At 37.6% G+C, this 22742-nt stretch overlaps 1 protein-coding gene across 4 annotated transcripts in view; it reads left to right on the top strand.

Annotated features, from left to right (window-relative positions):
- The window catches only part of fat1a (FAT atypical cadherin 1a), a 98113-nt gene extending 76148 nt beyond the window's left edge, over positions 1-21965 (top strand). Inside the window, exons 13-28 of one of the 4 annotated variants that reach the window (XM_067405188.1) lie at positions 990-1223; positions 2809-3198; positions 3572-3786; positions 4196-4333; positions 4423-4566; positions 5485-5682; positions 7069-7891; positions 7978-8109; positions 8651-8808; positions 9694-10150; positions 10242-10395; positions 13374-13484; positions 13945-14591; positions 14715-14852; positions 18659-18718; positions 20336-21965. In XM_067405188.1, the coding sequence (XP_067261289.1) occupies positions 990-1223; positions 2809-3198; positions 3572-3786; positions 4196-4333; positions 4423-4566; positions 5485-5682; positions 7069-7891; positions 7978-8109; positions 8651-8808; positions 9694-10150; positions 10242-10395; positions 13374-13484; positions 13945-14591; positions 14715-14852; positions 18659-18718; positions 20336-21012 (4676 nt within the window). In that variant the 3' untranslated portion in view covers positions 21013-21965. Of the gene's footprint in view, positions 1-989; positions 1224-2808; positions 3199-3571; positions 3787-4195; positions 4334-4422; positions 4567-5484; positions 5683-7068; positions 7892-7977; positions 8110-8650; positions 8809-9693; positions 10151-10241; positions 10396-13373; positions 13485-13944; positions 14592-14714; positions 14853-18658; positions 18719-19186; positions 19223-20335 lie in introns of those variants that run through there. The other 3 variants (XM_067405189.1, XM_067405190.1, XR_010896812.1) reach the window with 3 other exon arrangements.
- The last annotated feature ends 777 nt before the right edge of the window (positions 21966-22742 follow it).

Consider the following 22742-nt stretch of genomic DNA (forward strand, 5'->3'; position numbering starts at 1 on the left):
ATTCAGAGGAAAAATGCAGAGGTTCATTAAAAATGAAACACTGTTGTGCGACCAAAAGTTTTAATCTTTTGATGCAACTGATTCTGACAGTTTTGACCAATTTTAGACCAATGAGAATTCATAATGGGCAGGGCTACTCAGCACAACTCTGTGGTTGCAGCCGGTTAGAAAAAAAAAATCATAATTTACATAGAAGAGCTTTTATCTTCTGTGACATTCTTGTCACATCTGATTAGCAAGCAAACAAATTTTATTTATATAGCACTTTTCTAAACAAGTTAATGCAATTCAGAGTGCTTTACAGACAAGGAACCAATAGATACAGCAATTAATAAAATTAAAACGAACAATTAAAAAATAAAATAAATAAATAAATAAAATAGACCCATTAAAATACATGAATAAGAATCAAATTTATAAAGATTAAAATATGAAATATAAAATTAAACATTAAAAACAATGCAAAACAAAGTATAAAAAGGTTTTATAAGACTTTAGGCCAGACTAAAAAGATATGTTTTTAATTTAGATTTAAAACTATTAATGTTTTCAGCACATCTTATGTTCTCTGGAAGGTTGTTCCAGAGGTGAGGAGCATAACGGCTAAAAGCAGCATCACCAAATTTTTTAGTTCTACTATGAGATACATTTAGAAGAAAAGAATCAGAAGATCTAGGAGTTCTTCTAGGTTCATATACTGTGAGCATTTTTGAAAGATAGTCTGGAGCAAGTCCGTGCAATGCCTTATAAACTTATAAAGGATTTTTTAAAATCAATACGAAAACTAACAGGTAACCAGTGTAATGACTTTAATACTGGTGTAATATGATCTCTCTTTTTGGCTTTTGGCAATATTCAAGCAGCAGTATTTTGGATTATTGTAATCGGTTAATTGTATTCTTTGGTAGACCAGTAAGAAGAGCATTACAATAGTCAAGCCTGCTAATTATAAATGCATGCATTAATTTTTTCTGTTTTTGTTTTATCAGGTGAATTGAAAACACTTCTCCCTCTGGATCGCGAGGAAGTGGAAGTGCACAAGATGAAGGTGCATGCTCTGGATGGAGGCGGACGCTTTTGTGAAGCAGAAGTTGAAATCACAGTCGAAGATGTCAATGACAATGTTCCACAGTTTACCTCTGACCCCTACACCTTCACTGTGTTTGAGAACACAGAGATAAACACACCCGTAGCTCGCCTGTATGCTTCGGACCTGGACACAGGTAAGATCTCCAGTATCCAGTACAATGATATATTTATATCTATATTGTGTGTGCTTGTAAGTGTATTTCCCAATATATTCTCAAATTTTGCAACAGTATGGCCTGTTGATGTGGTAGAACTAACACATACACATATGACGTTCTCAGTCAAACAGGGCAGCACCTTTAATCTGAGAGAATACAAACCTCTGTGTGTTTCTGTCACTTTAATTCACTTCGACTCAGTTTGCTCCAATTTCCATTTGCATGGATTCCTCTTATCTTCCTTTTGTTCTGTACTCTCTATCCTCAAACAGACACATTGTGTGATCTGTGTATATTCCAGACTCTATTTCACTTAAGCCCAGCATAAACATAATCAATCTATTATTCTTCCTTCATTTCTCATCATCAGTGCCACAACCTTCAGATCACCGGTTGCTTTTTGAAAGTCCCTGATGTGGCCAAATAGTTCAACTCTATAGACCACATTCGTGACATGTTTTACGTACACTTACAATGAAGGTCTATGGGACTCATCTATGATAGCTGCACCGTAAACTTGAAATGATCATAAGAGGTGGTTTATTCAGTCTTATCTATAGACTTACAACATTCTGTCATGAAGCAGCTGCATTCCAGTAATTTAGTTTGAAACTTTGTAAAAGACAAGAGATTGTGTTAACTGGCTATAATGAGAGAGTGTGTCTTGATAGATAGGATTGTACTAGCAAGCCACAAATGAGGCTTACTCAAAAATGCATTAGAGGGATTAGTGTACTCTATCTTCATCTTGTTTGTTTGTTCATGTGTGCTTTCCGCAATACAATAGGTGGCACTCACTCACACTTCTTAATATGCAGCACAGTACCAGAGGTTTCACCACTGAATACTTTGTAGGATGAATTTATAAGTCATTATAATTGAGCAAACAAGACAGAGACACAGTTGTACTATAGGTTCTTGCAAATCATTTTGACTGCTGGAGGCTTTGCCATTGATTTTAAATGGAGAATGATTTTCCTTTCTTAGTAAGAAATATGATCATGTTTCAGTTGTACATTAAATTAATGAAAATAATTGACAAATGTCATTTGTAGAGCCAGTGTTGCTGTATAATTACTCTACAATTCAAAAGTTCGAGATCAGTAATATTAAAAAAGAAAAGAAAAGATAAAGAAATTAATATTTTTATTTTGCAGTGATGTTACATTTATCAATTTTATAATGTTACAAAAGATTTTAAATAAATTCTGTACTTTTGAACTTTATATTTATCAAAGCATCCTGATGAATCAAAGAATCCAATTCAGCATATTCAAGTGATTTCTGAAGGATCTTGTGACGCTGCATAAAATTTTCCATTACAAGAATAAGTTAAATTTTAAAATTATTTTATTTTAAATTGTATAGTATTTCTTAGTATTGCTGTTTTTACTGTAGTTTTGATCAAATAAATGCAGCCTTGGTATATGTGTCAGAATCAAGAATTCAACAATGATGTGGTATAATTTGTACTTTATAACGGTCCTTTTTGTGAGAGAGTGATAAAACAGACATCTTAAATGTCAATATTAATTTCATTGTGCTTTGTGTGTATGTTTAGGTTCTAATGCAGAGATCCTCTATTCACTGCTGGACTCTGCTGATGGTGTGTTCTCCATCGATGAGGAGACGGGCGTCGTACGGCTCGATCGTCCGCTGGACCGCGAGCTCCAGTCGCTCTACACCCTCCGAGCCCGCGCCACTGACCGTGGTTCGCCGCGCCATCTCTCCTCTCTCACAACCGTCAATGTTTCCATCTTGGATATTAACGACAACCCTCCAGTCTTTGAGCGCCGTGAGTATACTGCCACCATTGCTGAAGACATCCCAGTGGGCAGCCAGGTGTTGCGGGTACACGCAGCCAGCCGAGACACAGAAGCAGGTGCGGAGATTACATACTCCATTATCAATGGAAACGAGAGAGGAGCGTTCCGCATCGACCCCCATACAGGTAAACACAGCAGCTTTGGCGAACTTTTGAGATCCCTGCAGCACTTGAGGATTCAAATAGAGAAAATATGTAACCTAAAATGGTGTAAAAACTATGTAAGACCTACAATATACACCCACATTCCTTTCTTACTTTAAAGGGATAGTTCACCCAAAAGAAAATTCTGTCATCCTTCACTCACCCTCATGTTGTTCCAAACCCGTAAGACTTTCGCTTGTCTTCATATGTGTTCTGAAGATGAGCGGAAGTCTTATGGGTTTGGAGTGACGTGAGAGTATTTATTCATTCATTTTATATATTTTGTTTAATTTTTATAAAATATTTCATTATTTAGAGAGGTTTTTATTTACTCTCATTGTCCTTCTCTTCCCAGGCGGTGTCTTTGTTATCGAACCTTTGGACTACGAAACAGCGCATGAGTTTTATCTAACAGTGGAGGCTACAGATGGAGGCACACCATCACTCAGCGACATGGCCACAGTGAACATCAACCTGACTGATGTAAACGACAACAGCCCCATTTTCAACCAAGACATCTACTCAGCTGTGATCAGTGAAGACGCAGAACTGGGAAAGACTGTGCTCACTGTAAGTCATTGGCTTCTCTTTCTGAAGCACTTCTAATTTTATTCACAGGTCTGTGTGTTACATCATCTGCTAAAATCAACACAGAGCAAAGAACACACACACTAAACAAACACAGTCCAGTGTCAAACCAGAGCTTGGCGACTCACCCCAATCTGTAATCTGTAGTCTTCTCTCTCACTCTGGTCATTTATTAGAGATGTTCATGTCTTATCATGCTGAATATAAATTGTCAGTGTGAAAGTGATGCTTTGATACCGAGCTCTGTTTCACTTGCATGCCTTCTGATTTCCCTCGAGGGTCTCAGCCAATAGTTACTGACTCACGAAGCAAGGACGAAAGGCGGGGGTGTTGCATACCTGAGTCCGTGGCAATCTTTGTCTTAACCAGGTGTGTGTTTCTGTGTGTGAAGGTCATGGCAGATGATGCAGATGGTCCATCCAGTAATCAGGTGCGCTTTTCCATCATTGATGGCAATCAAGGCAGTCCTTTCACCATCGACCCCATCAGAGGAGAGGTCAAGGTGGCTCGGCAGCTCGACAGAGAGAAGGTACAAAACACTCGGGTGTCTCTGTAGCAGGTGCATTGACAGTCTGTTGCTGAGACCTAATAATGATGTTTGGTTTTGTTTGTTTTTAGACTTCAGGTTACACGCTGACTGTGTTGGCCTCTGACAACGGAAGCCCGGCTCGATCCAGCAGCGCTACGGTCAATGTAGACGTCTCAGACATAAATGATAACCCACCTCTCTTCTCTCAGGCCAACTACAGCATCATTATACAGGTCTGAGTCCTCAAAAGAGACAATACAGTGATTTCATTGTCAATAGTTTCTTATCTTAAGGAAGTCCAGTTCCACTGGTTTAGAGTCATGGTTTGGGGTCAATAGACACGATTCAGATGCATTTCACGTAGTACATGTTCAAAAACAATTGGATGGAGAAACAGAATTCTTTATATTGACTTGTGTCCTAACACTGCAACACTCATGACATGAGACTCTAAAAATAAATCATTTTCATTTAAAGCTGAAATAAAATGAAAAACCTATAAATATTTAGTTTTTTTTATTTTTTATTTAAGTTAAACTGAAATTAATTAAAACTGGCATAAAAATAAATTAAAAACTAAATAGAAATTTATAAAATGAATAAAAATGGCAAAAGATATTAAAATGACCAAAACTTAAACTAAAATTCATATGAAAACTGAACATCTAAAAATAAAAGCTTATTTGAAATAATAATACTTTAATAGCATATAAATAAAGCTAAGGTAACACTGAAACTGTATATTAAATAGTCTATAAATGTACACTATAAATGTACATTATAAAAAATAACATTAACCAGTATTATTATAGTCTACTTTTCCTGGTGCAATCAAAAATCAATGGATCATTGTCCCTCTCTATATTATTTCCCTAGGATTATTGCATTTCATGCTGAAATTCATCATTGTGGAAGTTAAAAGCATTGCGAATCCCATTTGCCTTTGAAATGTTGCTCTAAGCAAAACTATAATTAGTCACCAGAAATGCCTGTGCTTGCTGGCACATATAAAATATAACCATAGCTTCTCAGTTTAAGTTGTAAGAAACGTGTAACATGCCAAATTTCCTTTAAGTGTAAAAAAACAAAATGTGTGAATGTTGTAGGTCTATTTTATAAAACCTTTAACACTTTCTGCATATGTTGTATAGGAGAACCAGCCAGTCGGTACCAGTGTTCTCCAGCTTACTGTGTCTGACCGTGATGCCTCCCACAATGGACCTCCTTTCACATTTGCAATCATCAGTGGGAATGAGGGCAACGCTTTCCACATCACTCCTCAGGGTGTCCTGGTCTCCACAGAAATGCTGAGCCGCCAGACCCAAGAGTTCTACCTCCTACAGGCCCAGGTGAGACCTCAGTCTGAATCTCTAACTCTAACTGAAGCTGTAGGGGTCTTGTTCAGTTTTCATTGCAAGTCTGAAGGGATAGATGAGCAATCGAGCTGAGGTGAAACTTGTTCAGTATTCTCCACACAGGCCAGGCATGCACTTCAAGTAAGATGAAGGAGCAGGCATGAAAAGCTTTGTAGAGGCGTGGACCTGTAAGGAAATAATTACAGCAGTCTCTTTCCCAGTCACCCCCTCTTTTGGGTGTTCTGTTTCAGTTAAATCTTATTCTGACCAATTAGTAGATCAAAAATGTTTTAAAACTGTGATTGCAAAGCTCCTACTTCAACAATGCTACTTCTGTCTTCAGTGTCATTATCCTTCATTCTAATATGCTGATTTTGTGCTCAAGAAACATTTGTTATTATTATCAATGTTGAAAATAGTTGTGCTGCTTAATATTTTTGTGGAAACCATGATACATTTTAGAAAGAACAAAAAGTTCAGAAAGAATAGAAAGTTCAAAAGAACAGCGTATAAATGTAACTCTGCTGTGTGTGTGTGTGTGTGCGTGACCCCACAAAGTAGTATAAACTAGGATGTGTGTGTGTGTGTGTGTGTGAACTGAGAAATTAGCTGGGACTCAAATAGTCTGTTATGCCAAGAGTAAATTCAGGCTCAAGTGCTCCCTCTACTGACAGTGACTGCCACTTATTATCAGCCTCCCCATGCAGAAGGTTCAAAGCCGTTTTGCCCTTAATACTCAATTACACTTCAGACAGCTGACTTCATAATTTGGCACCATATGTTGGAATAATTGATTGTTTTAGTTAACGTTTATGATGCATGCTGTTTTGTGCTGTAAAGTGAGACACATCATAGGTGGCTGTGAAATTGTTATTATATATATATTACTGCGAAATACTCCTTTCTGAGTTCTTCCTCCTGTAAATATGTAATAGTGCTTGCTAAAGAAAACATCACTATTGCTATTATTTAAAATTAGGGTTAAAAAAACTTCACAAAGATCTTCATCACAGAGCAGAGACTTTCTGGCATATGGCATATCTTCTCTTTGGGGCTTTCTTAATGAAGACAGTTCTATTTTATGTACTATTGTTCTTTTATTTATACGTTTAAATGGTTGTGTGTGTGCGTGCGTGTGTGTGTGTTAGTTTTCCCTCTTTTTCTTTTATGCCCTGTTCCTACTTAGATCATATAAGCTAGTGGATGTTTTAAATGCTACCTTGAGATTCTGCTACCATTGTTGTGGTATTGAAAATCAAAGAAAAAAAAAAAGGAAAACGACCCCTAACCCCAAGTTTTAAACTCTGGCATCTAAGTATGAAACTAAACTTCTGACTGTTGCGATTCTGAATCCCAATTCTTTTGACTCTTTTGCCCTAGGTAACGGACAGCGGTCGACCACCGTTGGTCTCCACAGCGTTTGTGAGTGTTCGCTTGATTGAAGAAAGCATCTACCCTCCTGTCATTCTTCCCCTGGACATCTTTATCACCACTGCAACAGACGAATATTCAGGTGGGGTCCTGGGTAAAATCCACGCCACCGATCAGGATGTTTACGACACTCTAACTTACAGTCTCGTGCCCGATAGTTCCTCCACCTCTGAAAACTCTGGCCTCTTCTCCGTCTCCCCTGCCGATGGCAAACTCGTGGCTCGTGGGAATCTGGATGCTGGTCAATACGTCCTTAACATTACAGTGACAGATGGTCGCTTTACCGCAGCTGCCCGAGTCAATATTCACGTACGGCAGGCAACGGCGCAAGCGCTCGATAACTCCATTGCGGTGCGTTTCTCCGCAATAGCACCAGAGGAGTTTATTGGAGATTATTGGCGCAACTTTTTGCGGGCTTTGCGGAATATCGCCGGTGTCAGACGTGGAGATGTACAGTTAGTCAGCTTGCAACCTGCTGCTGATGCGTCCGGTGACTTGGAAGTACTTCTAGCTCTAGAGAGGTCAGGAAGCCCATTCCAGCCCCAGGAAGTGGTGTACAGGAAGCTGAACGCCTCAGTTGGGGTAATCGAAGAGATGACTGGAGTCCGCATTGTGCGAGTTGTAAAGAAACTCTGTGCCGGTTTGGACTGTCCGCTTAGTTACTGCCAAGAGACGGTTTCTTTGGAGACAGGAGCAGTGTCGGCCTACAGCACAGCCAGGATTAGTTTTGTTACTCCACGTCACATGCGCACATCCAAATGTCTATGCGAAGGTAAATATACAGACACAAAATATTCCAAAAATGTATTTCACTTCCAGTCTAGAGTCATGTTAACCATTTATTTATTTGATTTATAGGAGCTGAGTGTCCCGTCTTGAGTAAACTGTGTGAGGGAAGCCCCTGTCCTGATGGCATGGAGTGTGTAGAAGACCCCATAAGCACCAAATTCAGATGCATCTGTCCTGAAGGAAAACAGGATGAGTGCTCTGGTATGAACAAACATTTCTTTGCTGTCATACACTCTTTATTAAAGCACCTTATTGAAATACCATCCTTTTATTAGTAGTACTTGCTAAGTCAAGTTTTCAATCATGCTCAAATTAAATTTCGGTACATAACTTGTCCTGCTGTATTTGTGCTACGGGCAACACATTTTTTTTTTGAATGATAGAAAGATAAGGCAAATTCACACTGCACCGACCAACGTCTACAGTCACCAGATTAGAGCACGTCACCTCTCAGACATCCTAATTCTGATTCCGCATCTTCAATTGGCAAAAACCAACTCCAACAGACGGCAACAGACGGCAACAGACCCAGATAGGGGTAACGCACTGATTCGTCAAAACCCGACAAAGTGTCTGTTGCCGTTTGTCAGTGCAGTGTGAATTGGCCTTTAGCTGTATCAAATGATGATGTCATTGCTGCTGTGTAATTTTGCCCATGAAATGAAAATTGGATTAAACATTTATTTTTGGGTGTGAACATTATGATAACATCACTTTTTTGGGTTTGTTCTCTGTGTTATAGAGCATCAGTCCTTGACATTCAGTGGAAATGGATATGCACGGTACAGGCTGATGGAGAACGAGAATAAAGAAGAAATGAAGCTGTCCCTCAGACTGAGAACGTACTCCACCCATGCTACTGTCATGTATGCCAAAGGCACAGACTACAGCATACTGGAGGTGAGTGTGTACTCTTAACCCCCTCAATCCTTCCAAAAAAAGAAGAGAAAATAGAAAGGGAGTTATTCTGGAGCTGGGAGAAGAGAGGGGAGCTCTTTCTCACGCATTCCACTTTGGTGAGGGAAAACCACACAACTGACAGATAGAGCAAAGGAGTCTGAGACTGAAATACAAGTAGTGTCATCTCCCTGCTGTTACATTATAATAATGTGTGGCATCATTCCTCATTTCATCTTTTTTTTTTTTTAACTGTCTGAATACTGTAATATCACACCTGAAGTACTTCCCAGATTAATCTTTTTGGCTGTTTAATAATAACTAACAAACTGTCTATTTGGACATCGGTTTTTATAGGCACACATTTTTGGGTGTCATAAGCTTGTTTTCTGTCCAAAAATGATGCCAACACAAAATATGCCCAAAAATGTTGCATGGGCTTTGGGTTGCTTAATAGGTTCTCAGACACCCATTTAAATTCATTCAAATAACTTAATGGACAGGTTTGCTTGAGCTGTTTACGTTTTGTTATTTTATATATTATTTATTTATTGGGGGAACACATTTTTAAATATTTTTTTAACTAAAAGAATCTCTACAGAAAGACTTTTGATTGGTAACATTTGAAAATTGTGTAAAAAAAAAAATGTTTTTGTAAATATTATAATTCTATTTTTAAAGTTATTTATTGTTTTATATTTATATATATATTTATATTTATTAATAAATAATTTAAAATAATATTTAAAAAAAAAAAGACTAATAATAGGCTTATGGTAGATTTGAGACACTACTTTTTTTTTTTTTTTTTTTTTTACTTTACCCCAGATGTATGTGATTGTTGCATAAGGTCAGCATGAAAGACAAAACTATGTGTGTTTGTTTCAGATTGTGAACGGCCGCCTACAGTACAAGTTTGACTGTGGCAGTGGACCTGGTGTGGTGTCTGTGCACAGTACCCAGGTCAGTGACGGACAATGGCACACAGTTTCACTTGAGGTAGACGGCAACTACGCCAGACTGGTCCTGGATCAGGTCCACGCTGCATCCGGCACAGCTCCAGGCACTCTCCGCACCCTTAACCTAGACACCAGCATGTTCTTTGGGGGTCATGCGCGGCCGGCGTCCGGCTCAGGAAGACTTGTGGCAAATGGGCTGCGGGGTTGTCTGGAGGGGATTGTGTTTAATGGGAGGGAGCTGCCACTGTCTCAGGTTCGAGGGGTTCACTCAGTGCTGGAGGAGTTGGTCGAAGCGGCTCCTGGATGCAGCTTAGCTCCTCCAGTCCAGGGATGCTCCAGTAACCCCTGCACCAATGGAGGCACATGTTCATCTCTGCCTAATGGAGGTATGTGTGGTGTTTTTTGGATTTGAGTCATTGTGGTTGGTTTTATATATAGGATTGACTAATAATGCTGTGCTCTAATGTGCTGTTGTAGGATATTTCTGTAAGTGCACTGCTGCGTTCATGGGTACTCACTGTGAAGTTACTATCAGCCCCTGTGCTTCTAATCCCTGCCTCTATGGAGGCACATGTATCCCACAAGGAGGAAACTTCTACTGCCAGTGCAGAGGACAATACTCTGGCCAAAGGTAAGAGCACATGCACACATGACCCCAGAAGTTATTCAGACACTTAGCCAATACTTATAAATTCATGAATTTAATTACATTAGATAACAATATCATATCATATTGCATCTGCAAACAAATGATGCAAGGTCTTCAGGGGTGATAGCGTTCCGGCACCACGCCGGATTTCCGGCGTAGGCTACTGTGGCTGCGAAAAAAAAAAAAAAAAAAATCAGGTTCTGGTTATATTGGTCTACTGCGGCGTTTTAGTGCCATGTTAAAAAAATAATAATAATAATAATAATAAAGATGATCTAATGTTTATTTGATGTCTGTTTTTAAAAGCACGGAAGAGAATATGTGCTGTTCTGTTAGACATCGTTTCAGCTATTAAAATAGTTCCGTTTTGTATGTATGGCAGTGATTTCGTTTCTGTTTTTATTAATTAAGTTGTAATGGGAAGATTTTTTATTCGTCAGATATAAATAAGGTATAGGTGCATATCCATTGGTTTGTGCGGAGAGTGGAAGTTTGCACAATGCAATACAGAGGCGCCAGAGCCGTCACTTGCACTTTTTTTTTATCCAGTGGAAACGAATTATCCTCAAAACAATACTTGCCTTACCGACATCAAATACATAGATGGAGAGATTTAAATTATTGCTTAACGAAATAAAACAAATCAAACCAAAAACTCTTTCATTATATCTGTAAAGATGCATTTCTCGCGTCAAAGTGGAGATTTCTATTAAGGATCTTGCGTCACTGATTTAGAATACACTAGTTTATTCATAAATAATTCAAATATCCCCTTACCCTCCAACACATTCATTGTTATGTACAAGGAATACAAGTTGATGTAGACTAATATAAATTTAAAATACATCGTTTTAATAAATACAAATCAGCAAAACTGTTTCAAGTGATAGGCATTATTCAATTAAAAGTATCAATGAATAAAACATTATGTTGACCAGGTGGATTATTCATTGAAATCATGGAGAATGACATTTAGTTTTATTTTCATCAATGACAGCGCACGTGTATTTACAGACAAACGAAATCTGCAGAAGTCTCTTTACTGCGGAACTGAACTTAATAAAACAGAAACGAAATCAATGTGTCATACATACAAAACGGAACTGTTTTAATAGCTGAAACGATATCTAAACGTTTTGCTATGTTCTGTCTATGCAAACAGAACAGCAGTAGGCTACATAGGCTAATAAATCAAGCGCGTCATCGTCACAACCATAGCCTTGTTTCCGTGCGGAATAAAGTATTTTATTCTCGGAACATTTCGACTTTATTCTCCGACTTTATTTTTATTATTAATATTATTATTATTATTTTTTGCAGAGGTTAGATATTTCGACTTTATTCTCTGAATATTCCGACTTTAATCTCGGAGTTTCGACTTTAATCTCGGAAACTTAGATTTTTTTTTATTAATTTTTTTTTTTTTTTTTAACATGGCACTATATGTCGTCGTATTGATCTGTCATTTAGATCTGAGATGCGCAGGTCAGAGAGCAGCTTTAACGCTCAACGACTCATGAGCCAATCAGAAGTAGTTAAGGGGCGGGCCTCGTGTCTTTGTCAAATAGATTGATACAGGTTAAGGCAATACTCCATGCGCGAAGGTGTTTACAATTGTGTCTCATATTTTTCAACTCAAAACGTAAGTCATGGCTATGTTTATGAAGCCAGGGGAAGACATTAAAGACATTGATAAAAGCATAAAGAATAAATGGCGCTGGGCTTGGATTGAGGATGTGGGTAGCGACGGAAAGCCCTATTATTGCCACTTACTGACCTGTCTTGGTATGACTGTAGCATCTGCAGCATTTACTTCCAGTGATTGTACTAAGATGGGCTTATAAGGTCAATGTAGGCACTGAACATATTGAGAAGAAAATGCTGTCTTTTCTTGAATAATACTGAGGGCATAATGCAAATATGAAAATATCTAAAAATAGCCACTTGTCAATAATGATGATCAGGGTTATACATACTTAGGCTGTTTATATATTTGGGCCCAGGGGCCAACAAGTTGTGTTAAAAGTGTGTCGCATACATAGTACCCTCTCGGGGGGCAAGGAAAAAAGTTCAGGCTCAGGAATTTTTTTCACTATCAGCCCTGGGTCTTGGTTGTTTTTAGTAGGTGTAGGTGCAGATTCATGCCAATATCTATAGACATGTTCCAAGTTCAGAAAACGTTTCTGTATTTTCAAAAAGTGTTCAGACACTTTTTTGTTTTAATTATGAACATTAATATTTTATTTTGTTTGATAACTTGAACTTTTTTAATATAAATGATTTGCTCCAAATGCTATCAGTTTTGATATTTTGTGCAGTGACATTCATACATTTTTAAGAGTGGCTTAAGTGTCCTGATATTTTTGGGGCAGCTGTACACTGTTGGAATACACACATATTCATCATTCTCTATATGTGACTGTTTTAGCAGATACATTTGATTACTTGTCATGCTTTTTCTTTTTAAATATGTTAAATCACTCATTTGTACCTAATACTTAATACCTAATTAAAATAATTAGATAAACGAAGAAGAACAAGATGTAGTGCAAAGTAAAATTTTAAAGTTTGATATTTCATTAAATTAGTTCTTTTTCAATTTTAATGACATTGTATACTCCAGATATGTAACCAAGTAAAAGTAAGCTCTGTCAATATTTTCATTAATTAAACTTCATTAATATGCATAGTCTGACACTCAAACTTAAGGAAAATACTTCAGAGATCCATGCGGCATTCTCAGTAATTCCTGTTAAATTGGAAATTTAATCAGTAGCTTTGGGAGGCAGTGTGATTGGTAATCAGATTTAATTCAGCAAGACAGAATCAATTTTCTTTTTGAGAAGTTTCTACTGCAATTAAAAACTATCCAAACACAGTTCTTCGTATTTGAAGTTTATCTAAATTTGTGCGTGTGAAGTTTCTTACTGACAATTTGGCTCATTTTAATTTTCTATCAGATGTCAGCTGGGTCCATACTGCACAGATAACCCGTGTAAGAATAGCGGCAAGTGTATCGATAGCCTGGATGGTCCTGTTTGTGAGTGTGAACCAGGTTTTCAAGGAGACAGGTAAATCTTTTGATCCATCTTATGAACCAATGAGACTTGAACGAAGACGCTTAAAATGTAATAAAAGATTTCTATTTCGAACAAATGCTGTTCTTTTGAATTTATATTCATCAAAGAATCAGAAAAAAGTTGAATTAGTTTCCTCAAAGATATTAAACAGCACAACCGTTTTCAACATTGATAAGAAGGCATGTTACTTGAGCACCAAATCAGCATATTAGAATGATTTCTGAAGGATCATGTGATACTGAAGACTGGAGTAAAATTCAGCTTTGCCATCACATGAATAAATTACATTTCTAAAATATTAAATAATAATAAAAAAAATAATAGTATTACTATTTTTGCTCTATTTTTATCTATCAAATGCCATGGTGAACATAAGAGACTTTTTTCAAAAACATTACCAACTTCAAAATCTTACCGCCAATGCCATGTTTGTGTGCGTTTATGTGTTTAGGTGCCTCAGTGATGTAGATGAGTGTCTGAAGAACCCTTGTGGCAATGGTGGTCACTGCCAGAACACATACGGCTCCTTCAACTGTAACTGCTCCACGGGCTACAGTGGGCAGCATTGTGAACTCCGTTCTGAAATCCGCAACGAATTTGTCTCAACCTCTTGGAACATCGGCCTGGAGGAAGTAATCGGAATTGTCGTTTTCGTCGCCAGCATCTTCCTCCTTGTCCTACTCTTCGTAGTGATTCGGAAGCGCATTTGTCGGCGTTCAAAATCCAAATCTGATGATGAGGACAAGCTCAGGGTTGGCTCAGGGGCCCCACACACTTTCCTTCAGCGGCCATACTTCGACTCCAAACTCAACAAGAACATCTACTCCGACATCCCACCCCAGGTCCCCGTACGGCCCATCTCCTACACACCCAGCATTCCAAGCGACTCCCGCAACAATCTAGACCGCAACTCCTTTGAGGGCTCGACCATACCAGAACACCCAGAATTCAGCACATTCAACCCTGACTCTGTGCACGGGCACAGGAAGACAGTGGCTGTCTGTAGTGTAGCACCTAACCTGCCACCTCCCCCACCCTCCAACTCAGTGTCTGACAGCGACTCCATACAGAAGCCCAGTTGGGATTATGACTACGATGGTATGTACGGAGATCCATCTGTAATCCAAATGTTGTGCATGCGACTTGTAAAAGACAATCTATTTAATCTATTACATGGGTTCAGTAAGTAAGATTGTGTGCCTTTTTTTTTTCTCCTCACAGCTAAAGTAGTGGACTTGGACCCATGTCTAAGTAAGAAACCGGTGGAGGACAGTGCCTGCCACCCTTACAACACCAGAGGCAGCATGTCTGAGGTCCACTCTCTCAGCTCCTTCCAGTCCGAGTCCTGTGACGACAATGGTACGTTTGCTTTTACTCAGATGACTGATGGGTCGTAATCAGCCGGCTACACTGCAAATTATAAGTGAAATGACATGACATTTTTTATTTATTTTTTTTAACAGATATCAGAATTATTTATATAGCATGCTTCCTTGTAACAAGATGAAAAAATATTGTGGAAATGATAAAACTTCTTTTATGTAGACAGAAAAGGCTATGTTTAGAATGGAGTGTACTGCACATTACATTCTACATACAGACAGTATACACTGAATGCTGTCTATTAATTAAAAAACATTGTGTGCAAAGAAGTAGATGTAAAAAATGTTTCAAATAACAGGATGCTACTTTAGTGTGAACACTATTAGCCATAACTGCAAACTCATTTTACAGCTAAATTTGCTGTTGTGACAATATATATACTGTATGTAAACACTACCGGTAAGATGATTTTTTAAATGTTTTTAAAAGAAGTCTTTTCTGCTCACCAAGGCTTCATTTATTTGATCCAGAATACAGCAAAAACGGTAATATTGTGAAATATTTTTACAATTTAAAATAACCTTTTTTTTATTTGAATATATTTTAAAATGCAATTTATTTCTGTATTGGCAAAGCTGACATTCTCAGCATCATAAATCCAGTCTTCGGTGTCACATGATCCTTCATTCTAATATGCCGATTTGCTACTCAAGAAACATTTATTATTATTATCAATGTCGAAAAGTAACTTTTGACCAACTTAATGCATCCATGCTGAGTAAAAGTATTAATTTCTTTTCAGGAAAAAAAAAAACCTCTTACTGATCCCAAACTTTTGAATGGTAGTGATTACAAAAGCTTTCTTTTTCAGATAAATGCTGTTCTTTTGAACTTTCTACTATTCATCAAATAATTATGGGAAAAAATTGTACGATTGATTACAACTGATTTCAACATTGATGATAATAAAAAATGTTAGGCATATTAGAATGATTTCTGATGTAAATATAATGTACGATTATATAACATATAATGTACAATTTTGACTCATCTTTCCTTAAAAAAAAGGTTTAAAGGCTGAAACATGAAGTTTATCATTCAATTGTTTACTTTTTGTCAAAACTTGTATTATTAGAACTGTAAAGTTTTTTTATTTTTTATTATTATTATTATTATTAATATTGTTTTTATGGTTCTTTTTATGGTTTAGGATGTTAGCAAAGGCATTAGAGTTCCTTTTCACCAGTCCAGAGGTTGCAGTTATGAGTAGTATGTGCGACACACTTCCACGTTACATTACTCGTTTATTTTTAGTGGTGTTCGGTCATCACCTCATAAATAAAACTGTCATATTACAGACTTTTATTAAAGTATCTGATATTATTTCTGATTATTCGACATACTAGAAAGGTCAACAATGGTTATTCTCTGCATACAGGAATTCTGCATACTGTTCACAGTATACATAGTGTAGAAACATTACTAGTATGCAATTCCAAACATAGCCTAAATCTCTTGCATGCTCTTCTAGTAGAGAGACTCCTATTTCATCATATAGTTACTGCTTTGTTTGTTTGTTTGTTTTTAATTCTGTACATCTGCTAACCCTGTCTGTCTTTATTTTACTGATGTAACTGAGTGTAAAGGGTGATATGTTTTGGGTCATGTGTTATGTCGTTTCTCTCTCTCTTCCTTCTCGCTGCACTGGGGCTTCAGCTCCCATTTGGATCAAATCTCACCACAGACACCGAGCAAGGTTTTAAATAGAGGCCTGCTCGTAAGTGAACACTCGCCCACGGTGAAAGGAAGCGATCACTAAAGGCCCTGTGAAATTCTCAATGCATAAAAAGAAGAAAGCGTGTCTTCCCTCCAAACCCCTTCGTCTTTTTCTTTTGCAGTTGCTCTCGGCAGCTTCTCATAAGTTTTTCATCAGTTCAAGGCAACATCTGTGAATGACCTATATAGTATCTTTATTAGTTCTCTGTGTGGAATTCATGTTTTGGATCTGTTCTCTTTTTTCCCCCTTATCTTTGTTTCTCTTAATGAAGCCAATGGATGGTTGAAGACATCAGCTCAGAGTGTAAAAGCAGGGTATGAAAAGTACACATGATGGGTCTGTTGATCCTGATAACTATATCTGAAGGCCCTTTCACATGACTTGTGGCAGCGTTCCCCAGTGCGTTGAACTGAAGGGAACAAACCGTCAAGTTTGTACCCTAGGCACTGTGTGGCAGTCAGGTTGAGCATTGTAACACAGTGTTTAAAGTACAAACAATTTCAGCTTTGAACCATTTGCTGCTGACCTTCCATAGCAAAGCAAATTGTTAACAGACAAATTATAAAGCTGTCATTATGAGGCTGGTGTCAGTGCAAAAATGAAAACAAGATAAAAGGCAGACTGATTAAGTGCAAATCTAGTCAAAGGTGTGTATATCATCAGACTCAGAAAATAACTTTCATATTATGCACGTTAGATATTGGTTTATCAAAGCGGCGAATTATGCATGTGCCGAGAAGTGCGTTGAAGGTAGGAATGCGTAAGAACGGCAGTGTTATTTTAGGGCTATTTACATAATATAGTATTTATTCATGTTTTGAATTGGCTTTTATTTTATGTTTTATTAGTTTAATGTGTCTTTTGTCCTTTTTATTAGTTTTTGTTTTATTTAAATATTCCTATGTATATTTTATTTAAATTTTAGTTTGTCATTTTATTACTTATTTCTGTTAGGTCGCAAGGCAACGTTTTTAATTTTTAAGCATTCCATCTAATATTTCTATTTTATTTTTTAATATTTGTTAGTTTTAGTTAACAATAAAAACACTGCAGGATGGTCTGTTGGCGAGTTTATCCAGTTTCTAGATTCAGTTTTTTGTTTTGTTTTAATATTTTCCTTCTTTGGCAGTTAGAAGTGAAAGAATTTACAATTCATAGTAGGTAACTGTTCATTTTAAAACATACACGGAAGTTACATCTCTCAATTCATCCCATTTTAAGCATCGTCACTATAACCATCCAAAAAACAAACAAACTGTCCAACTGCCCAAAAAAGTTCTGTTCACTCCATTCAGCTTTTTTTGAATTCATAAGCACATCCTGTATGACTGCCGCTAAAGTAACATGTCTGATCTGTCAGTGTCTGAACCTGCAAGTGGATTTTGATGTGTAGTTCCGAACACCCCTAGAGGAAGTCATGTGAAAGGGACCTAAAGTCATCTAACCACTGAATCTTGACCCTTAACTGACCTTCTCAACCCCTGATCTTGACCTAAAAACTGCCCCAATGGATCTCGGATATATACTAATGCATTATATTGAACAGATTATCCATATTTCCTTATGGCCATGTAGCCGCATATTCCTCTAAAGCGTCAATCCTGCTTATTTCATTTTTTTCCATCTGTTGGTTTTGGTTTGGGGCCAGCGAGTGTCTTTGTTCTCTTTTATCCTTGAGAATTTTCCTGATCCTTCCTTCCATCTCTCTGTTAATGTGTGTAATCATGAGCACAACGTCAGTTGTCACTCCCACTGTCCTCCACCAGAGCTCAACCCAGACGTGTGCCTTACCGACACAACCAAATCCCTCTGCCATTCTCCCATCCCTCAGATCACACCCAAAATCCCATAAAACCAGAGTCAGTATTTGTTGTTCAAAGTGCTGGTAAATCAAATCAAATCCATCAGTTTTGTCAGATGTCAGAATGCAGTGTCTCATCGTAAGAAACGCTTCTGTCTATCTGTTTCCTCTCTCCCCCGCAATCTTGACTTCCAGTGTTTCTTTACTGTCATGTTTACTTCTGAAAAATTAATGTTAGATTTCTTTATCTGCCCTTGTTACAAGCCTCCCTAGTGACCGTAATCCACCTTGTCAGCTCTGTTGTTGACTCGGTGGAGAAAGAAGGTATTCTTTTGCTGCTTCGTTGCTGATTATTGACTGTCTGTTTTAGTGTTTGATGGGTGATTATTAGCTGTCCAAAATGCCATTTTCTTCAACCATACCAAATATACAGAGACAGAGAAATTAATCAAAAGACTAATCACATCTGGAAAATTTCTTTGAAATGCCTCATTAGCCAATCAGGTGCCTCATTTGAGGATTGTTCTGCTAATTTGAGAAGGAAAAATTGCAATCTTGCCAAGGCTGATTTCACCTTCCCACCGTTCTGTGATATGAAACAATTTTTCTGTGTAAGCAAATGGCATGAAGATTGTCTCATTCCTTCATGGTTCTTTCATTTGTATCCACGTCCTCTTACTCTTTTTTTTTTTTTTTTTTTTTTTTTTTTTCACATTGTTCTTCGATCTTCTTGTATTTGACATTTTCTCTTTCTCTCTTTTCTCTGCAATTCTCTTTGCTTTTTGTCTAAAGAGTCATTCTCGGCTCATGAACACAAGAACCCAAGAGGTGATTGATTTATTTTTATTTATTTTTTTTTTGTACAATTTGCCTGAAGCCTTTTAAATTTAATTTTTAAAATGTATTTATTTACTTACTTTTGGCTTGGTATCCCCTTCAATATAACAAAACTGCATGTCCACAAATCTGTGACAAAAATCAACTCACCTTTTTTAAAACGTTCTTTTGGTAATTTTGTGTTATTTTTGTCACAGCATTTAAAAAAGTTCTGTTTTTTTGCGTTTGTGTTCCCAGTTTAACTTGTTGTTGTCTTCCTTGAATTTCCCCAAACCACATAATAATAACCATTAAAAGACTTTTCCTAATAATATATTGTGTAAAAATGAATCTTTGAAAGTATTCTCTCAAGGTTGTGTAACTCTACGAGCAATAGACATATTCTGAGTTATTGTGTATGCACATGTGTGGTGTGTGTATTTGTGTGCACTCCAGTAATATTAGTGTTAAGCTGAATGCATCTGCGTTGTGTTGATGTGATACTTACATTGCATGTTGTTGGTTTTAAATGACTTGGCTTGTATTAACTGTGAGTGAATAAGAGTGATTTACGAAAAGGGTTGAAGTCAATTCAATTTTTTTTCAGGGAGTAAACGGAATAAATGGTAATTTGAACAACAAAAAAACAATTTTCTGTGAATTTCAAGTCAGCATGAAATTGAAATTTCTATAATTTCTAAATGCATATTATGAATTTTACTGTGAACAATTCATCCATGCATAGGTTTAATTTTTTTTAAATAAATGTGCAACACTTTACTTTTTCCAGTTAACACTAGTATAATAAAGGTGATGGCAATAAAAGCAAATAATGAGAGAAGTAAAAAAAAAAAAAAAAAATGTAATCGTCATTTGAATTATTTCCTGATGATTAAAATCATCTTTTCAAAATCATCTTTTTTTAATACTTTAGCAGTTCACATGACGACGTAAAACAGGTTATGAATGCCATTTTATGTTGACTCCAAAAATAAAATGGACCCCTCTGAAGTTGAATTGACCCCAGCCTTTCTTCAGTGTGTGACCCCAATCTAATCATAAAATTTTATTTTGTTTAAATTGTGATCTGTCACTGTGTTGTTTACTACTGTTTTTGTCCGACAGGCTATCATTGGGACACATCTGACTGGATGCCGAGCGTTCAACTTCCTGGAATCCAGGAATTCCCTCAGTATGAGGTAGTGGAGGCCCCACCCACCCTTTACAATGACCCCGCCCTGCTGGACACGGACTACTATCCCGGTGGATACGACATCGAAAGCGACTTCCCTCCTCCACCCGACGACTTTCCTTCTCATGATGACCTGCCCCCTCCTCCACCCGTGCCGGAGTACGGGGAGCGCTACGACACATTGCAGTCCACCACGCGGGCGCTAAACAGTGCCCCCTCTAGTCCCGGAGGCTCTGTGGTACACCAACGCCCACCCTTACCCCAACTCTACAGCCTCACCCAATTCCTACCGCACCACCATTACTCTTCAGATCCCGAACCCCAGACCAACCCCACCAGCACCATCACATCATCCTCCACTGGAGGATACAGGCGCGGAGGATTCACACTGGGCTACGGCCGCGACTTCGATCCCCCTGCTGCCGATAACATGTCACTGTCGCTGTATACGTCCACGGCATCCTGTTCGGACATGTCCGCCTGCTGCGAGGAGTCGGAAGTGATGATGAGCGATTATGAGAGCGGAGGAGAGGAGGAGGGAGCTCAGTTTCAGAGGCTCATCATACCACCGCTGGACTCTCAACATCAGCAGCAGCATACTGAAGTCTGACACTGGATCCAACACAAAAGTATCAAAAGTGCCTAAATGAAACCTTGCTACAGGAGACTGACCATAACCACACACCATAACACGGTACACAAACGTAGTCTTACACTTAACGCAAATGCCAAACATCCAAACGCACACACCATATACATCTGTATCTCACTGAAGAGGGGTTTTGGAAAGACTTGCTTGAACATGAGTTCTCTCCAGTAGCTCTTGTGGGCTGTTATTAATATTATTATTATTTAACAATATTGGAGAGAGCCTTAACTTGGCTGTGCCGTTAAATAATCATCATGCACAAGATCACGCTGAGATGTACAATTTAACCAGAAAATTATAACTGATATTTGTCATGGATAATGGGAGAAAAAGCATAATTTCAAGCATCAAGGTGATATCTGTATTTGTATAGATATAACCATGCAAACTGTTTTTATACAAATCCTCATTCATTTGTAATGTAAATTTTATTGTACAGTTTTGATTTCAAGGTTTTACTAGGTTTTTGTAGATATTTTTTGCTTTTTTTTTTCAAAAAAAGAGAGGAAAAAGTAGTATACCAAGTCAACTGGTGTGTCATTATCAGCCTTACTGTATGTTCATTCACAAGCAAAGAATCTAAAAAATAAAAATAAAATGTAAAGGATACGAATGTGTGATCGTCACAACACGCATTCATTTCTGAACGGATCATCCGATGGACGTCTGCATATTCTTGTGATGTGTTGTTTTCTTTTTTTTTATTTGTTGTTTGTAAATTGTGACTTTGGAACATCTTTATTTTTCGACCATGAAAATGGGACACAATATATTTATAGTGCGAGATTATTCACAGACATGTGACTTTTTCAGGGTCTGTGTGTGTGAGCAATGCTATGGTCTTGTTTTATGATTTTTATTAAATACTGCCACTAGCTTAACTGCTTTACTACTGGCAATAAATTATTCTCTAAAATGGGCGTTTGTCTTGTATGCATTTATTTACTTTTTATACATACATTTAGGACAATTCAGATATTTAACTTGAAATATTTCACATGTATAAAGGGAGATCAATGCTTGAATGTGATTGGAGCAGTACATGCTGTGTTGATAGCAATTCAGATGCATAATTCCTGTCTGACAGTGACGGCATATCAGCTAGGCAGTTTTAGTCTCCAATGGATTGTAACAGCTCCATTATGACATGAAATTAATTGCAGTTTTTTACTGATAGCCATGTGACATCTGAGATGAAAGTTTGATTTTAAAGATTCTAAAGCACTTGTATGGCTGAATCTAGCAAAACCCTGGGGTTCTCTTTGAAAACCCCCGATACAACAGGCTGCACAAAATAGAACATGTTTCTGACATAAGTCCATTAAGTAAAGTCAATTCTGAGAATGTTTTCTAAACACATTATAAATGTTTCAGATGTATTGCTGAAACACATTACAAAGATTGTGAACTGTGTAGTACTGAATTGTGAGGTTAGATCATTTTTCACCAATTCTGTGTTCAGGATTTTTTGGGCAGGGGTAAAACGGTGGCTCGATGATGCACTGGAGCCACCGATCGTGGCCCCGCCCATCACTATAATAACAGTGGCTCGCCCCTGAGTTACTGTCATTACCGTTACAAAGATGCTCTTGTCCGCTTCTACACTTTCACTCCAACACTTGTCAAAGATAGATGTTGGCAAAACAAAAGAGTACAAGAACTGAGGGCAAAATTACTGAATAACACCTGAC

This window comes from Chanodichthys erythropterus, chromosome 12, assembly GCF_024489055.1.
Source record: "Chanodichthys erythropterus isolate Z2021 chromosome 12, ASM2448905v1, whole genome shotgun sequence".
NCBI classification, from domain to species: domain Eukaryota; kingdom Metazoa; phylum Chordata; class Actinopteri; order Cypriniformes; family Xenocyprididae; genus Chanodichthys; species Chanodichthys erythropterus.